We start from the raw sequence: 19250 nt of genomic DNA, 5'->3' as shown, positions 1-19250 counted from the left end.
GGAGAAAAGCACAATTGTACCTCTTTTTTACATTACCTTGTTCTATTATCCCTCATTTATTTGGGAAGGTGGGAGAAAACCTTGTCTATATTCAGAAGCACAGATGCTTGACACAATATTTAAATTCAGCCCAATCTTTATCATTAAATTTTCTATTTAAATTGCTGGGAAAGCTGGATACATTTGAAAATGTAGGAAATTAATGTAGATTTTTAAAGTTGTAAATCCTGATAGTAAACATTGCAGTTAGTGTATAATAAACACTTGGCTTACAAAAGAAACTCTTTGTTGTTCATAGTCTAAAGTTGTTCCCAAACCATGTCATCCTCACAAAACTTTCTTTACCAAGAAAAAAGTAAAATCGTTACACTAGGAAGAAGAGAGAGAGAGCAGACAGGGAGCAGTCAGCAAGCCCTGAGCGTCAGGGCCGGCCGAGAGCAGGCGAGCGGTGGGCAGCACCTGGTTCAGACCTCCTGCTGGCAGTCTGCTGTGGCCTTGGACCCCTCAGGGGCCCCCCAGAAATCAGTCTGCGATCTGAGAGCCCTCCGTTAAAGAGCCTCAACAATTGATTATGAGAGTTAGTCAAATACTTTCTCCTTAATCGGCATCTAAAATTGATGAATTTAAAGTTTATTCGTTCAGACCGTGTTTATTGGAGCTGAAAATGTTAAAAGACCATCAGTACTAATGGAGAAAAAGACTAAAAACTTGACATTTAAAATTACTCAAATGGGCAAGAACTGATGGATTCATCTGATCATAACCATTGTGAGTTCATTTTTGTATGTGTGTGTGAAAAGCATTTAGTTTCATCACAGCCCTGGCCATCTTTTTGCATAGATGGTGCACACAGTACAAATGTGAACTTGGACAGAAATAGGATAAGTAAACTGCTTTCATCATTAAAGGCTGATACTAATCCTGTTCTGCCTCATTCTTTTCTTAATCTAAAGAGATTCAATGGGACACGCCTGAAATTTTCAGTAAGATATTTGAAAGGATTCCATCCAAAGGGCAGGGAATATGTCTTTTCTCAGAGTTGTCAGGTTTACACCCAGATTTCCATATGATTTGTGAAGTTGCTTTCTTCTGACCATTCTTATTCATGAAGCAGTTCCATGTGTGGGCTCTTCTACTCTCAGCCTTTGCTCAAAGCAGTAAACCTTAGCAGATCCTATGTTGATTCTGTAATCTGGATCTCCTTTCCTCTCTTCCTTCTCTTCCTTTTCTCTTTGAATGGTGATACCTTAATCTGGGAGGGTAATGCTCGTGGGTAACAGCTAGCTTCTGGCCCCTTCATAAAATACCTCAGCATAGTTTAGCATTGTTACAGAACTGGTTTTAAACTAAAAACCAAATAAATAAGTAAAAAGAAAAAACTTTATAAATAGTGGAAATAATTCTAGCTGTAGCATTTAGTTGAACTGATGTTTATTATGATTGATAAACATGATTGATGCTGTATGTATTTGGGATCCTGTTTATAGGTTACAGTTTATAGGGTTAGGGAGGGTGGGTGGGGAGAGAAGAAGGTGATTATGTTAGAAGGAAAATGTTGCATTGCTCGTGTGTGTGTTTGCTTTTCCTTATCTCTGTCTTGCCAAAGGAAACTTGATCATCCCTGTGTTTGGGTTTGGGATTCGTTAGCCTCTCTGCCGTCTAGCCTGCAGTGCAGCGTGTGGTGGCATGCAGGTTACATGTGGGTTGTCCAGTTCAGGGTCCTCGAAGGCATTTACATTCCTTCCTGTGGCTGCCCAGGCCCCCCATACCCCGCCAGCCTCTCCTGACGATTCATTACCTCTGTACGTAGCAAGAGCTTAGGAGAAGGATGAATGTGTGAATGTCGGGGTGTGTGGTTGAGAAATAGAGGCAGAAGTAGAGAAGCACCATTTAATTTGGAGGGGAAAGGAGAAATGAATGATTGATGCATCTTAATCTAAGAAAATTAAGCAGGTTTTTTGTTTTTTGTTTTTTTGTCGCCCTCTGTCATGTTAATGTTGTGCTAGTAGCACAACAGTTTAAAACCTCACTTCCTTTTCTCATACCAAGGCTAATTTTGTCTCGACCAAAAATGCGAACAGAAGAAAACCAGATCAAGAAGTTGAAAGCCAACCTGCTCGCCTCTTAAGCTGTGATACGGTGTGACCTTTAGGGATGGGTTAGTTAGTGAGATTGAGAAGAGTATTATTGTTCTTAGTGGGGGTGTGAATGAGAAATGACGCTGGTTTAGGAACAGTTAAGAGTCCTTTCTGGCCATACTCTGGGGCAAACTTTCTTGGCTCCCTGAGTTCAGATATAGACTCTATGTCCAGAAAGGCTATTTTTCAATAAGTGATCCATCTCACAGAACCTAAGTGGGGTTCGGTTTGGATACCAAAGACACTGCATTGTTTATCCTTACGTTTTCAACACAGGCAGAGGGAATAGGAACAAAAAGCTGAAATTTGGAAAAGCTTTATTTACCTTTGTCTCTTTCCTTTTCCTCTCCCCTCCCCATCCCCACTTTTTGAAGGAAGTCTTATTGGTCATCCTGGCTTTGGAAAAGAGATTTATTTAGTTTCACTCTGCTGGCTCTGTAAAGATGGATAGAGTTGCTAAGTGTGGCAGTGATATTCTTGGAACTGCTGGGAAATTTAGGGGGGGTGGCAAAAGATGGGGGTAGAATTCTTTTCTTATTTCCCTTTATCTAACACTTATAAAGAGAACCAGTACAGCCTGTTTGAGTTCAGACGATATTTAGTTGTTCTGTCACTTGTGAAGGATAAGCATTTTCAAGAGCAAGATAACATGGAAATCCAAAAGGCCTTCCTTTATTCTTCTGTATTGTTCCAGAATGTTTTTACATGTTTTTACATATGGGCTCTGGGGAATTGAGTAGTTCACTGTTTTGGTGTACTATTGACGAGACACAGAAAAGAGGGGAGGGATAAGAAATGTATTGCTCTCGACAGAAAATGATCAGGTTGCAGAACTTCATGACAGCTTTACTAATAATCTTATTGTTCTGACGTTATCTAAAAGTGGTATTAATATTGTGTGACTTTTCAAAGCGCTAGATAGGTCAGGAAGCAGGTATCAAGGCTATTGAAGATAAGAGCACTTGAAACAACAGTTGAGGGAAGACAAGGCATACATGATGGACCGCCACTGCACCCGGAAGTGAAGCTCCCAGGGTGGGCAGGGCAGGGCCGGTGCCCGTTATGATTCTTTCTGCGTCCCTGAGTCAGCCCACTCCTCACAGGGCCCGCCACCCAGTGCCCCCTTCTGGTTCAAACCCAGGACACTGTCAGAAAGTTCAGACCCCAAAACTAATTTACTGTTAAAAAAAAAAAAAAAAAATTGAGGTCTGCTGCAAAGTTCCCCCGAATTTTCTTTGTTTACTTGTTCATCATTGTTTTCATGGAGTCAGCCACAACCTCGCAAAAGCAGCTTAAGGCTTCTTTCGTAACTTGGCAGTGGCATTGAGCTCTCTCACATGATATCCCAAAGTCTGCAGGCAGACCGTTGGGTACAGTGCTGTTTCCAAAATGAGACGTCCAAACACTTTAAAATTGGGATCTCCTTCAAATGAAAAAGGACAGAGCCAAGGAGAGAGAAGACTCTGTACTCCTACCTAGTCCCGCAGCGTCTCTGAGTCAGAACAATAGAGCAGGAAAGGGAAAGCACTTTCGGAAGCTGGAATGACAGTCCTGTTAGGAAAGGCTGTAGTTGTAGGCGGGTGGGGTGCCACGTCTTTGGTTCTGATCCTACGTGGGTCTGCGGAAGGCACGTACTTTATGAGAGTAGAGTGGACTAGCCTGGTTGTGTGTAAGACTGCAAACAGCTGGGAGGGGGGAAAGGAGAGAACCAAAGACTTTGCAACTGTATTATAACATTGGCTTTTGACAGCGTAAATGGTGTGTCTCCCCTGAGTGCAGGCGAAGTGGAGACGCAGACTTCTTCCGGCTTCTTACCTCTGCTCGCGGGGCCTGTGTGCATTACTCAGTCCACAGGAGGTGTCACTCCGAGGAAATGCCCTCCCCCACGTTAGACCGTAGTTCAGTCCCCGCAGCTGTGGTGGTGGTGGCGGTGGCAGAGGCGAGGTGAATAAGCGTGGGGTTCTCCGCCCACCACGAGTCCAGGAGCTGTTGTATACCTCATTTCTAACTCGTGACTGAGTAACTTGCTTTAAAACTTTCTCTAAACCCTACAGAGTTGCCAAGTCTGCCCTCCCTCCTCTAAGTAATGTTGAACTCTGGCCTATAGCATCACGGGACCTGTAGCCTAGGGTGGGACCTCCCAAAGCCTCTGAATGTTGCTGCTTTAAAAGCTACTGCAAACTGAGGGCAAATTGCAATCTTCTCCTTCTTTTTGTTGCAGGGGGTCTTCCCAGGTCTCTTAACATCTGTTCCCCGCCACCCTGCCCTTAGGGGCTGGCCAGCCGGCCACACCCCGACCCCACCCCCATCTCTGACTGCTGGCCACACCCCCCCCTCCAGTACTTGCCTTCTCCCTGGTGCGGGGAGGCCGTCCCCTTCCCCTGTGAGGCCTCAGGGTTCTGCTCATTTTCAGGACTTTGGGTGGAAGGGAAGACACCAAAGGCTCCTTTAAGCTGACTGCTGCATACACATTTCACTTTTTTTCCTTTGACATGACCAAAAAAAAAATCCAAATATTTAAGTTTTTATTATTAATATTATTATTATTTGACAATCTTATATCCAATGGGCTGTCTAGAAGCTGCATCCCCAGCCCTTCACCTTTTCTTTGAATGTAGTTCCCAACCTTCAATTCCCACCCCCAATGTTGAAAAAAAGAGCTTTGCCAGGTCTTACTACTGCTGCTATAAGCCAGGGGAGGGTGGTTTCTTTGTTTTGTTTTGTTTTGTTTTTTAAATTTCCAGCCAAAACCAAAGATTTTTTAATGATTGTATAAACTCAAAACAAACAAAAAAACCAAAGAAAAGGGAAGTCTTCAGCGTCAATCCAGTCTGTGGCGTCCTGGTGTTTAGAGGAGTGAGGCCCGGGGCAGGGAAGGGGGGTGGCCCCTGACTGCTCTGAAAGGGCAGGGAGTCTGTTTCCCGTGCTCCAGGGTTCGCAGAGGCGCATGCTTGGTAGCTTTGGCTCCTGCCAACCTGTGAACATGCCATGGAACGAACTGGCATTTCAGATTTTCCAAAACGGTAGGCAGAAGCCCATCACCACGACAGTCCTCCCTACAACAGCCATGGTCACTGCAGGGGCTTAGCGCAGGGACTGGGAGCCCGGGGCGTGCTGCTGGGCGCCTTGGACTCCACAGAGTGGGGGAAGTTGAAGACACTGGTGCAGGATTGGCTGCTCTGCCGGGTGCTTTAACCTCTGGGGCCGTGCCCGTGAATACTCGCCAAGGTGCCCTTCTGAGCCTTTTCTCTCTTTTCCTTTACTGGAACTGCTTGGAAGTGGCTGTCCTGTTTGTGAGAAAACACGCAGAACGATTATCAAGCTTTTTCATTTCTCCTTACTGTAGTTTGTTTCCTTTTTGCAGCACCACTGTGCAACTATGCATTGTATTTCACAACCTTTTGTGCTAGGTAGATGCCTGTGACTTTTTAACTTGGGGGGTGGTGGGTGCAAATGAAGGAACTTTTTACACGGATCTTTTTAATCTCAGTTGATTAGGGGAGGGGGGGATTTGGTTCTAGGGTCATACAAGCTCTATCCCAAAGCAAAATCCAAATGTTAATAATATTAGCCTGATGCAGATACCAAAGATAATTTCTTTCCTGCAGAACCTTAGACTTGTGTATTAAGTACGATTACCCAGCACTTGCATTAGTCTAACCTCAGTAATTCCAAAGCTTAGATGTATATTTTGGTATATTTCTGGGATATTAAAAAAAAATGTCGTTTAACTTCTTGTTTGTTTCAGTGTAATGCTCTTAAAGTCATAGCATGAAGATAACTGAACTGTCCTATTCTTAGTAGTTTGAAATAATAGTATTTTTGTATGTTTTGGGTGTGTCTATGTATGTAGTAACATAACAGTTTTCACTGCCTAGGTGTTCATAATAAAAAAGAAAACAAAAAAGTTCTGAGTGTACATAATATTAAGTAATAAACTTCCACCGGGGTCAATTTGGATTGAATATTCGCTGATTATCGGTCCCAACTGGGATTTTGTTTTGTTTTAAAGAGACAGTGGTTTTTTTTTTTTCTAAAGCTGTTTTCTTTCTCTCTGTCTTTAAATATCTTAATTCCCCCCACCTTTTTCTTTTCTTCCTTTTTTTTTTTTTTTTTTTAAATATTGATTCAGGGGTGTTTTTCCACTGTTGTCAAGGGAGGGACACAAGGGGAAACTGACCCCTAGGCCTCCCAAAACTTTTTGTTTTACGTACTTAACTTTAAAATGTGAGTTTGAGTTCTCTTTTGTGGAAACTTAAGATGTGGTGTAAATGATTCTTTCCAAAATTGTCCAGCAGCTTTAATGAGGCAGTGACAATTCCTAAGTAGTTTATTGGGAGTCCTTTTACATTTCTCCTTAGATAACTCTGCAATCTTGGTGGCTATTGTATAGCCTCACTGTCCCAGACGCCTGGTTAGCCATTTCCCCTCGGATAGGAATATGCTACAAGAATCAACCCATGACTTGGGAGTCTGGGGCCTCGTTATCTGGGCCCCCGGGAGACACACGTTTTCTTGGTTTTGAAAACCCGAAACACAAGCAATTTACATTTGGGGGAATTAGCTGATACCTCCTGAGGCCTGAGGAGGCGGTGGGGAATATGAGCGGTGCTGTCTCTTTAAAAGTGCCCTTTATATGATTCCCCCTCCTGGGGCTGCCTGCAGGGGGCTGTAGGCTTGGGAGAGGTTGTGTAGGTGACAGTGAATCAGAATGAAATGGTAGATTTTGTGTAGATGCATTTGTCTGCTGTAATTTTTTATATATATTAAACTTACTGTAACTGTACAGTTCATTTCTGTTGTAAAACATCATTAAACCATTTTCCAAGTGTTTTCACATTGTTTGAGTTTCTCTGAAGTTGTTGCGTTGGTATTCTGGATGCTTCACACATTCCCATACAGACTTCTCAACTAAGCCTTCCAACTTATTTTTTCCAGCAGGTGCTCTCAGGCATCCCAGGATCACTGTGAGCACACCGGTTCCTCGGCCACCCGTACCCTGGCTTCGGCACGCTTCCCCCTGTGCTCCGTGGGGCGCTGGGGCCACCACATTGCTCTCTCCCCAGGCCCTAGTGGCTTCCTGGGACCCCGAGTCTGGGAGCAGTGGTCTCCTTCAGACGCGGAGGGCTTTGTGTGATCAATTGATTCATCTGTGAGAGAACTCTTCAAAGGTCCCCTCTCACTGTGTATTTGACTGCGGAACTGGCATTGAAATTGACTTTTCCAAATTTTTATTGTTTAAACCACCGTGCCCTTCTAGCATTTCCTGCCAGGTCCTGAACAGTCATTCTCTGGGGTCCTCTGAAGGAAGCTACCCCTGAACTTGGCCCTCTGGTTCTCCTGTCTGAGGGTACACAACTTAGCTCCCTCTATCTAGCTTCTTGTAGCCAACATTTAGTGTCAATGCAATTAGTTGACTGCATAAAAAGGAAAATTTGAATCTTAAAATGAATTTCCCACAGAGAGAAAACTTCAGCTTGTTGAAGAGCTTTGGGAGGCATCCTGTTTAACTAGTGTATATGAACTGAGTCCGTGCGTCCCCCTTGAATTAGGAGACAGACAGAGACTGAAAGAGAAAGCTTGCGCTATGGTCTCAAGGTATGGCTGCTGTCTTGAAAGGGGCCCAAAATGGGAAGACAAATGCTGGGTCCTTTTCTCCTCTGCTCCTACGTCAAAGAACGCCTCGCTCTTTTCCATTCCACCCTGTCTTGTATTTATAACTAACTTGCTTTTCAGTTTGTAAAGTTACTCTTAAAACAATTTCAAGTTTTAACAAACAGGAATTGGCTGTTTGGTAGAGATAGCAGCGGGCTCACAAGCATGAGGACTTTAGAAGGCAAAACCCATTTGTCACGGGCTAAGGCATGAGGATAAAAGCACTGATTCCATTCTGTTACCCTGTAGTCCTTTGTAAAAAGGTTGTTACATTCTAACCCACTCCAGTGGTATCTACCAAGAGGAACTACCCATGAGAGAGTATGAATTCTCCAACTGCAGCCTCTTCTCTCTCCAAAGACTAGGGCCACTCTCAGCTTGATTGGGGGCTTCGCTATGCCGGTGAGCCCTCTCCCACCGGTCTTCTCTGTGCAGTTGTCTTGCACAGAGTCCAGTAAGTCCTCTGCCCCACCCACCCTGGGCAAGCTCCCACACCCATAGCTTACAGCCAGCTTTCCTCCTACCTCTTGAGTCAAAATCTTGACAGAATTGGGTCACTCTTCAGGCCAGCCATATGGGTCACACAGCCTGGGTGAAACTCAGCTGACCTTAAAACTAGGTAAGAGGTTGAGGCTTAACGTTGACTAATAGAGGAAGCCAACTTCGTGTTTTATAAAATGCCCAGTGAGTAGAAGAGAAAGCAGCAGCAGCCAAAATGAGGCTCTCACTTGTCATGATGAACTTCAGTCAGTGGAAAGGCAGCTAAAACAACATAGTGTGATTTTTCCCATTCCTTTGCCCCATGACCAGGTTACATAATTAGGGCTGATGATAGTTTTCAGCCATTCTCTCCCTCCTCAGAGTCCTGTTCCTTCCACGAAACCTTCCACAGAGTCTCCCATACCTTGCCGAGCTCTGTCTGCACCCCTTCATTGGCAGCTACTCACCCCTGCCCCACTCCACTTCCACCTGCCTGTCCTGTGTGCATCACAACAGTACACCGTGATGCCGAGTTCTTTACACGGTGTGGATGAAATACAATGACAAAAAGTCCCTAACTCTGTGATGATACTTCTCTAGCTTCCCTGGTAGCTTGCCAAGCGCTGGGCACAGAATAGGAAGGTGCTAGGTCAATACTTTTGGTGAATGGAATTGAATTCCCCTCTGAGGCCAGGAAATGAATCGAATGCCTTCTCTCCTGGCACAGATGCACATCACTCCTGTTGGAATCCCAAATGCTCAGGGGCTTTTAATAGCCATGGCCTTCGATTTCAAAGTCTTTTCTGATTTCAAAGTCTTTACCCAATATTAATTGGTGGCTTGATGAGTTAGGGCCTTATAAAACAGCCACTGCAGTTAGAGGAAATACTGCTGGGGACAAGGTCACTTTTTGTGGGAGAACCTGACCTAAAAGACCTCTGTTGTCCCCTATCCTTCCCCAAACCCTACAGACAGAGGTTTCTGTTTTTGTTTTCTTGGCCACGTGCGTGTCTTGCAGCTTGCGGGGTCTTACTTCCCTGACCAGGGATCGAACCCAGGCTCCCTGCAGGGAAAGCGCAGAGCCCTAACCACTAGACCGCCAGGGAATTCCCCAGACTGAGGTTTTTGTGCTGTGGCATCAGCAGCTGTTCATAACCCCCAGACACCCTCTGACAACGATGCTCCCTCGTCCTGATGCCCTAATGCTCAGCTGGCCTCTCTCCTGCTCCTTCCTGCACGCCACAAGCTAGCTCAATGCTGTGAGCCCTGCACCCGGGGAGCTCCCCATCACCTTCTCCTGGTTCCTGCATAAGGACTCCTGGCGTATCCAGACACCATGTTGCCCCAAGCACAGCCCTTGTTTGGGCCACTGTATGCACCCGGCTCTCCTGCATTTTCCAAGGAGCCATCCTGTTCTCTCCTAGCAGCAGGCTGATCTCCTGATAACTAAATGACCATTACAGGCTTGACTGCCGAAATAAAGCTTACGGTAAAGCAGCATTTTCACTGAAGCATTTATTATGCAAAAAAGTAAGGCTCTAGCAAACCAGTATAAATTAAGACCGAGCAGAGCAAAGAGGGTTTTCCATCCACAGCCGCGTGCCCTTTTATCACACAGCCCTGTTCCAGTTAAGTCAGCTGAGGCTTTTCCCACCGTGCCATTGTCCTTTGGGATCTTTCTAGGTCTGAGTGGTGCGGAGTCTTCTTTTGAGGCCTTTCCCAATACAGGTATGTCTTTCACTCAGTGTTAGGTGCCCAAATGCCTGCAAAGAATGTGGTCTCGCTGCCCCCTCACCTTGTTCGTAGTCAGCGATGACACTGCTGTGTTCTTTCACACAGGACTCTTCACAGCTCGCTTCCCTGTGAGAGTGTGGGCTCCGGGAGGGCGAGGCTGGGCTTCTTCAGTTTCTGGCCCCACAGGGCCTAGCACTCAAGTTCTATCACGGGGAACGTATGCTTGATTGCAGGAGGGCCCCTTCCTGCGCCCCCAGGCCTCTGGCTCCCCTGCTCCCGTCCCTGATCCACCACTGCTTCCCCTCTTCAGCCACCACCAGCTGCTACCTACCCCCCCCTCCCCTGTGCCCTCACCCTTCACAGGGAGGCACCACAGCTTCCCTGGCCCATCACCAGTTACCGTGGAATGACGGGCTATGCTGACAACAGAAGCCAAGTTTACAGCAGGAGCGAAGCCACTCAAGTACTGACAGAACAATACAGACCATCAGGACACGTGCTATCATCTGTGGTTTCTCTGGGGACACTACAGAACATGGCCTGAACTCCTCAGCTGTGTTTGAGAAGGAGGGTGCCCGTCTCCCAGGTAAGAGCCCAGAGCCACTGGGAACGGGGCCTGCCCACAGCCTCCAGCAAACAGAAAACCCCGGAACATGCTGCACTCCCAGCAGGCTCCTCAAGGACAGGCCTTGGGGGACGCGCTCCCTCCCAGCGTCCAGGGAAGAAATTCTGTGTGACAGTTTGGAATTGGATATGACCGCGTGTTACAACTTGAAGCATCCCGATCATAAAGAAGAATACTTGGGTGGTGGAGAAATATGAGTGAACTGTGTTGTAAATACTTTATCCTGTGTCTTTAACAATCTGGGCATCTGCAGGTCTGGCCTGTGAGTGGTGAAATTCCAGGTGCTGTTAGCGAGGGGGCAGGTCCTGCATGCGCAGGGCAGCATAGGTGTCCTTGGTGGCCGTGCTGAGTCCCTGGGGAAAGCAAATCAGAAAAGAAGAGGGGGTCAGGAGCTCTGTGTGGGCATGAGCCTAACTGGAGGCCAACAGGTGTCTGCTGCAGCCTGGCCTGTGATCTCCCGCCCAGCTCAGAGGCCCAGGAACTGTCCCCTCATGCCACAGGTGGGGCCTTGGCCCATGCAGCTGCAGCAGAGATGCTCCTGTGTCCCACTGGGAATGGCCTTGGTGCAATTCCTTCCCAGCTAAATTCTCACCTTCTCCCGGCTTCCCAAGTACTGTGCCCTACAAAGTTGCCTGTCAGACCACAGAGGAAGGAGAGTCGCCCAGCTGGAACACTGAGCTAGAAATCAGCGGGGAGACCCCAGACCTGCTCCAGACAACCTACCATCCCTGATACCGGGGCCTCCAGGAAGCCGGGACTTGTCACGGGGGAGAGAGTGGCTCCTTGGCCTCCGCCCTCCCGAGCCTCCTTCCCAGGCCATGCTACTACAGTTATGTTCTTTGTCAGGGAACAGGCAGGCTGGTCCCAATCTCACTGGAACGTCTCCCTCTCTGGTCCAGGAGACAGATCAACAGCAGTCACACGCAGTAAAATTTGGGGGCCCTTTTGACATCACTCTGAACTCAGGGAAGCCAGGTAGCCTGAAACTTTGGAGTCAATCAAGCAAGCTGTGAACAGCCCCAGTGAGGCAGAAAGAACCAAGTAAGAACCCACTGGGGATTATATTTTAGAGAAGTAGGTTGGCTGTGCTTAGTTTGCATAATTATTCACCCTGATTTGCAAAAACTAGGCACCTGACTACAATAACATTTTCTTTTTAAAGTTATTTTTCTTAATTTGTCTACTTCCATCTTCTCACCCATCTTCCCATCCTATTAGGTGTAAGGATACGAGGCAGAGCAAGGTTTCTGCAAGGGCCCAGAGCAGCGGCAAAAGAGGCAGGAAGTGGCTTGTGTGGTGTCCTTTGCCTGCATCTGCCCTTTGCTCAAGACCACACAGGCTCTTGGCAGCTGCCGCTTGTCTGCTGTGCCCAGTTCCCCCCGGGGCTCCCACGGCCTCCTGACTAGAACCAAGTCATGTGCTTGAATGGCTGAATTCCAGCCCTGCCCCAGGGGCTGACTAGCAGAGGAGTCACCACAGGCCCGAATGGGTGCCCTGGGCTTGCCCAGCCCAGCTGTTGACAAGAGCTGGCACTGCCAACAAGCAAAACAAGGGAGCCTGACCTTGGCTCTGGTTAGATGGTGCCACCCTGGGAAGAAGGGCCAGCAGCACTCACCTGGTAAAGGCCATCATGTCCCTTGCCTCTTCGCCGCTGGTTCTGTGGGAGTGAGACAAGAAAAGGCTAGAAAGTCAGAGAGTCAGCAGCAGGCTTCCTGCTCAAGAGTCCTACTCAAAGGGCCTCCAGAGAGTCAGAGGTGACTGTCTCCCAGTCAGCACCCTTGCCCCAGGAGAGAAGGGTCCTCAGGTCACTGGTCAGACCTCGGCCTCCGCAGAGTAAGCTGAGGCCTGGCTTTGATGGGGCCCAGGTTTGCTGTGCCTGACTCAGATCCTCATAGGCATCAGATTCTTGGATCTGGGCCGCACTGGAGCTGGCCACGCTGCCACTGCTTGGAATAAACAGGGCTCCCTGCAGCTCTCAAAGTTCTTGGCTAACTAGGAAAAACAGTATGGAGGTTCCTCAAAAAACTAAAAACAGGGTTACCATATGATCCTGCAATCCCACTCCTGGGCATATATCTGAAGAAAACTATAATTCAAAACGATACATGCACCCCGATGTTCACTGCAGCACTATTTACAATAGCCAAGACATGGAAGCAAGCCAGGCAAAGAAAGACAAATACCATATGATATTACTTATATATGGAATCTAAAAAAACTATACAAATGAACTTATTTACAAAACAGAAACAGACTCACAGACGTGGACAACAGACTTGTGGTTGCCAAGGGGGAGGGGGTGAGGGAGGAAAGGACTGGGAGTTTGGGATTAGCAGATGTAAACTTTTATATGTAGGATGGATAAACAGCAAGGTCCTACTGTATAGCACAGAGAACTATATTCAATCTCCTGTGATAAACCACAATGGAAAAGAAGATGAAAAAGAGTATAGACATATATGTATAAATGAATCACTTTGCTATAGAGTAAAAAATTAACACACTGTAAATCAACTATACTTCAATAAAACAAATCTTTAAGAAAATTCTTGGCTAATCATCAATGCTCACTGGGAAAGGCAACCAGGTCGTGGGTACAAGGTTGGGCTGTAGAGTCCGTTCAAATTCTGGCTCCCTGATCACCAGCTACGTGACCTTGGGTAAGTTATTGGACCTCCTGTGCCTGGCGGGTACACATTTCCCACTGGGTTATTGTGAGAATTAAATGAGACTATCTACCTGGTAAAGCACTGGCCAGGCCAGCTTTGTGGGCATGCCACCTATGCAGTCACACGGAGATCAAACTTAGAAGGATTCAATGCTCTGCTCTCACTTTTGGAAATTCTGAATCATTTGTGAACAAGGGGCCCCACCATCCTAAGTGCTGAACATACATTGGCACACATTATTGACTTGATAATTATTATTAACGTTGACAGACTTGGCCTGTTTTTGCAAAGCATAGACCGTCTTAGTATTTAACTTGGTTTTTAATCCTAAAAGGGTATCAGCACTTTCTGGGTACCTAATATACTATCAAATGGATGACAGCTGGATTAACCTTTGCCTCTGGCAGCCACCACGTGGGCTTTTGCAGGTGACAGGAGGAAGGGATGGGACTCTTTGGAGCATGCCCCATACCACCCAATCCTGGGGAGTGAAGAAAGAGCAATGCTCACCTCGCCCTTCATCCCGAGCTCACTGTAGGCCTCCGCCATCTTGTCTTTTCGCAGCTCCTGGAGAAGAAGAGGGCATGAGACACTGGTCTTACCAACTGATGTAGAAAACAGTGGGCTCCCCTACAAAAGGAAACCTCTGGATTCCCCAGTTGGTGGGGGGGGTTCCACATTCAAGGCTCCAGAGATTCAAACATTTCTGCCAATAACCAGCTCCAACCCCCCCCTCCTCCTCCTCAGCCCTCTGGAATCTTCTCTGAGCTGCCAGCCCTTTGCACTGAGCTCAGAAGCTCAGGTGAGGTTCAAAAAGATAAGATGTGGAGTCCTAGCCAAAGGACATGCATGCTGGACAATGCAAGGGCTCACCCCAGAGCCCCCAGAAGCATTTATCTGAGCAAGTTGTCTCTTCACACAGCCAACACCGTGGGCTGTGCGTGAGCCAACTGCAGGAGGGAGGGAGAGTAGCTCTCTTTGCAGTAGCTCACCCTCTGCAATGGTCCCCTGTGTGGCAGACCCAGATCAACACCCAGGATGGTGAAGTTTTCAACAAGAGGCCACATTTAGGACACTCCTCCGGCCCCTAGGAACAGCAGCCCCTCAGAGGGGCTTGCCCAGCTTGACCTCGCTGTCCCCCCAGGTCCCCACCAGGCTGATCCGGGAACTCCCGCAGCAGGCTTAGGGGCCGAAGGAAGGCAAGCCAAGGGGCCTTCCTACGAGCAGCCACTGCAGGCAGCAAGCAGGTGAGGCACCATTTGGCCAGGGCAGCGAAGGTCAAGTCAGGCAAAGACCACGGAGTAGGGAGCAAAGCCTTCATCTGGAGCCCTCCTCCAGCCCTACCCTCCAACTTTCCAATGAAAACTGTGCCACGTCCTCTACTCACATTGTACACAACTTCATGGGGGTTCTTCTTCCTCTGCCGGGAGAGACGAGGGGAAGAAGTTAGAGATGGAGAAACATGGATCCAGGCCAGGAGAGTTTCAGCGCCCTCCCCAGGCCCCCTCCCCACACCCTCTGTGGGCTCTGCCATCCACCTGTGCCCTCCCCGTGCTCCCGCAGCTGTGCTCCGCCACTCACAGGCCCTCACGGCGATACCACGCCTCAGACTCCCTCATGCACGCGGACACGCTCTCTCACACCCAGGCTGAGCTCTGCTCTTAAGAAGACCCCACTCGGGCCTCCTCCAGCCGCTCCCCTCCCCACAGGGTGTGGAGTCTACAGCCGAAAAGGACAGAGTTGCTGGGAGCCCGGCATAAGGGCCTGGTTGCCGCATTAATGTGTGTGAGGCCCCTTGTGATGCAGCAGGGAGCCAAGGGCGAAGGAGGAGAGGGGCAGCGGCAAACGGGACCCCCATCTGTCTGCATGGCCAGGCCTCTCGCACGTCAGGGTCCAGCGTAGTGGCAGAGTGTGCTGGCATTGAGGACCCCCCTCCTCACTGCCCAGCTGAGCCCTCACACACACTCACACACACACACTCACACACACACACGCAGAAACAGCAAGGCCCTACCGGTTTCCCCCCCATCTCAGGGTCCAGGCCCCCTCTCCTATCCAAGACGTCATACTCCTCTCTTCGTCCTAGATTAAGCTCCTGAAACAGAGAGAAAAGCGTCAGAGACCGGAAAGAGAAGCTCAAGAGAATGGGGCCAGTAGGACTGGGAGTTCCTTGTGGGTGGTGGCTCACAAAGGAGCACGGACTGGGAGCTCCATCGGCTACCGTCATCTCGGAGAACATCTCAAAGAACTTATTACCATGGCGGCGGGGGTGGATCATCGATTCAAAGTCCCATTGCACGGAGAGCGTGAAGTCGCTTCTCCACCAAAGGGAAGATTCTATACTCTCCTCCTCCACCCCACCCCTCCAGCCTGTGAAACCGCTGCCAGGCGGCGGCTCGCTAGGAGCGGGCACTACACGCTTGCCGCGCATCACACCGCTAGCGCGCCGCACGCTCAGAGTACCCCCCGAGGCAGGCAGGCACCATGACTATCCCCGTTTCCGGGGTCAGGAAACTGAGCCCCAGGCAGGTTAAAACAACTTGCAGGGCTCACAGCCGCGGACGAGACCTACAACCGAGCCCCGGCCGCTGTTTTCCCCATGTCCCAGCAGAGGACCGCACTTTCTCCAGACCGGGCTCTACGGGAGAGGCGGACTTACATTATAGACCTGGTTCTGGCCCTGCTGGTAGGCGGGGACGTCGGCACTCCTGCTGAACTGGACGGAGAAGAGGAGAGAAAGCGCGTTACTCTCTGCTCAGACAGCCTCGCTCCGCTCCGCGACGGCCAACGGCGCGCGCCCTGCCTGCGGGGGGGCTGGGCCCTTGCGGGAGCCGGTGGCGCTGCAGCTTCTTTTCTGAGCTCAACTGTCCTTACACCTCCCAGAAGTCAAGCGCAGCCACCGCAGGGGCCCTCGGCACTGGCCGCAGTTTCCGGTCCCTGGCCCGCGCCCTCGCGCGTGCGCAGAAGCGCCGGGCTCGCGGGCCGCGCCCCCTGGGTTCCGGGAGGTTCTCCAGGCCCCTTCCTCCCACGGGCTCGGAGGACACCTCAAGGAGAATGGTAGCTGCGCAAGGTCCCACCTCCTATCTTGACCTCTGCAGCAGGGTGCTTTCCGTGTGGCACTGTGTCCTGAGGACCTGCCCCGGGCGCATGGCCTCGATCTGTTTTCAGTTCATGCCCCTCAGCTGAAACTGCACGGTTTCGCAGATTCAGAGCATTGGGAACCACCTGAGAGATCATTTAGAGCAGCGTTGCTCAAACTTAAGAAAATCTATAAGACACTGTTTCTTATAATAAAATCTTTTGCCAAAGTCCAAAATCCAAAAGAGAAATGGGTTGAGGCACGGAAGTCATAACGACTGAGGCCTCCTATCCGGAAGTCCTTCTGCCCAGCCATGGCCACCCCCAGTCCCAACCCCTCCAAGAAATGCAGGGTCTGCAGGGCACTAGGTGAAAACCCACGCTCTGGGCCAACCCTCCCTCGTACTGATAAGCAAACAGGTTTGAAGAGAAAAGGCTGGCCGAGCCTGGGTCAGAAGTTGGACAGCAGAATCTGGAAAGAGACCCCCACCCCACTGCTCTTCACTGCCTGAAGCATAACCCCCTTTCCTGCCAGCAGAAACCCTGCCCTGGGACGCTTTGATGTTCACACATCTGTATGTCTCCTCACTAAGGGGCCAGCACTAGGCTCACCATCCCACTCTGTCCCACTCAGCCAGACATCCCCCCCTTCCCCACCCCCCCTTAGTGGGCACACTTGGCTGGTCCCTGCTTTGCCCATGTACACCAAGACTCAGGTACCACCCACGCTTGAGACTTTCCAACAGCAAGGCCCTCTGAACATCCACCGAGCTGGGGAGCCCATGCCCTCCCCCCAGAGCCCAGTGGTACCCACCTTCGCTCTCAGGAACAGGGCAGTGACAATGACACCGTAGATGAAGAGGATCCCATCCAACAGGTAGCATAGTTTAGGATCGAGCAGGCCGAAGCTCTGTGCCGCTGTGTCGAGAGATGAGATTGGTCAGCCAGGCTCACGTGACGGAACACGCCCTCACAACCCCCGGTGGCGGGGGGTGGGGGGGGGGGTCCCCTGAAGGGTCAAGGAAATCACGACAGGGTGCTGGGTCCATTCTCCATACCCCACCTGCACAACCTCTCTTCCCACCTTGGACCAGCCCCTGGGAAAACCTAACCTGCCCCAACAGTGGACATGGCACCCGGTAGGGCCACAAAGCCTGGAAGGCAGGAAGGTGAATGGAAGGTGAAATTGTCTGCTGTGCACAGGGCGGCTGCCTCACGGCACGGGAGCCCAGCTGGGTGTGAGCCCCATCTGAACCATGCATTCTGGAAGCCACCCCAAATTACCAAGGGGCCCCTAATCCCTACTGCCATAACAACCTTGGTCAAACTGTCCTGTGCAAACTGGAGTACAATGGAGTTGGGGAAAGAGGTACAGTAAATATTCTGGTTAAATAAAAGTTAGCATTTCTACTTGAAAGCTCACTGCACTGTGAGTGAGGAGACACGGATTTCAGTCTAGACTGTTCTTCCTACCAGGTATGTGTGCAGCAACTCAGGTGTAAAACGGGGCGTAGTAGGCGTCTCACTCCACCCCTGCCTGGTATCAGAGAAGCAGCGGTCCCGCGGCTACAGTCTCTCCCGGGCCCGGGGCGCCCTCCCATGGCCGCCTGCAGGACTACGTCGGGGCTACGGGAATGGGATGACGTGCACTGGAACAAGGTCTCATCCTTACTAGTTTTGTGACTTGGGGCAGGTTATTTACCCTATTTCAGCTGCCTCTTCTGTTGACCAGGGTGAAAACTGTAACATTTCTTTAGTGTTTACTCGGTGCCGGACACCGCTTTGATGTAATAACTTGTCAGATCCTCCCAACAGCACCACACGGACACAGAGGCACAGAGAAGCTCAGGTTTCACCAGGAGCACGCACACAGCAAATGAGAAGCAGCCCAGGACAGCCCAGGCAGCATGTCTCCCCTCCTTTCCCCCACCGGCTTCTGCCACAAGCCCTGGGAGCAGGTGATGCAAGGCTGCTCCAGAGTTCCCACCTCCACCTCATGACTCCCTCTGTCCTCAAACCTTTGGCTCCTTCCCTAACTCAGGGTCCCTCCTGGCAGCTGATCTCTTTGTAAACTTCCCATAGCCCCTTCTCAGAAACCATCCACGAGCCAGTCTTTCTGAGCAAAGTCCAGCCCTGACTTAGCAGCCCAGGTCCAGGCCCCAGCACGCCTTCTCCCCACACTGCCCCTCCTGCTCTACCCTCCTGCCTTTGGGGGGCTGGTTCCTCTTCCCCGCCTACCATTGCTAGCACCACCTGCTCCACTCAGCTGCTGGAATGGGACTCAGGTTCCGCCATCACAGCCCCTAGTGAGAATTCAGTGTGCTGATGGATTGCAGGGACCTGCATCCCACAGAGCCCTCTACAGACATAGTGTGTTGGGTTATGAAATTCCCCTCCATCTAGGCTGGAGTAAGTGCTGGAGCACAATGGCTGCATCTTCTTCATGCTTGCCTCGTCCTTCACCCCCAGCATCAGAGCACAGAGCACAGGGTAGACATTCATTAGATATACGGAATTTTCAGGGAAGATGCCAGGCCCCCTACACGAGGTTGGCCTGCCTTCTGGCCCTGAGGCAGTGCCGGAAGCCCCTGCTGACCAAAGGTGGGTGTCCGAAGTCCTCGAGGAGACAAGCCAGCCCCCAGCAAAGGCCATCAAAGCTGGGGTGAATGTTTTTCCTTTTAGGACTGGAGAGGAGGTGACAGAGGCAATTTATGGGGGTGGTTGAGATTCAGAAAAAGGGTTGGGAGACAATCACTCAGTTGCCTGTCACATAAAATGAGAACAGAAAAATTACCGGACAGTAAATTTATAACAAATAAGAAGAAATATTTCTTGGTGTTGTGCAGAGCCAGTGCAGTGGGGGAGGGGATT

The 19250-nt window shown here is 49.8% G+C and overlaps 1 protein-coding gene across 1 annotated transcript in view; it reads right to left on the bottom strand.

Moving 5' to 3' along the window:
• Positions 1–9773: 9773 nt before the first annotated feature.
• Positions 9774–19250, bottom strand: part of CD247 (CD247 molecule) — a 77599-nt gene continuing 68122 nt past the window's right edge. The window contains exons 2-8 of the mRNA XM_061183144.1: positions 17194–17297; positions 15961–16017; positions 15316–15396; positions 14689–14721; positions 13812–13868; positions 12248–12289; positions 9774–10985 (exon numbers count right to left, since the gene is read on the bottom strand). Of these exons, the coding sequence (XP_061039127.1) occupies positions 10920–10985; positions 12248–12289; positions 13812–13868; positions 14689–14721; positions 15316–15396; positions 15961–16017; positions 17194–17297 (440 nt within the window). The 3' untranslated portion in view covers positions 9774–10919. The remainder of the gene's footprint in view (positions 10986–12247; positions 12290–13811; positions 13869–14688; positions 14722–15315; positions 15397–15960; positions 16018–17193; positions 17298–19250) is intronic.

This window comes from Eubalaena glacialis, chromosome 3, assembly GCF_028564815.1.
Source record: "Eubalaena glacialis isolate mEubGla1 chromosome 3, mEubGla1.1.hap2.+ XY, whole genome shotgun sequence".
NCBI classification, from domain to species: Eukaryota; Metazoa; Chordata; class Mammalia; order Artiodactyla; family Balaenidae; genus Eubalaena; species Eubalaena glacialis.
This window is presented reverse-complemented; position numbering and strand designations above follow the sequence as displayed.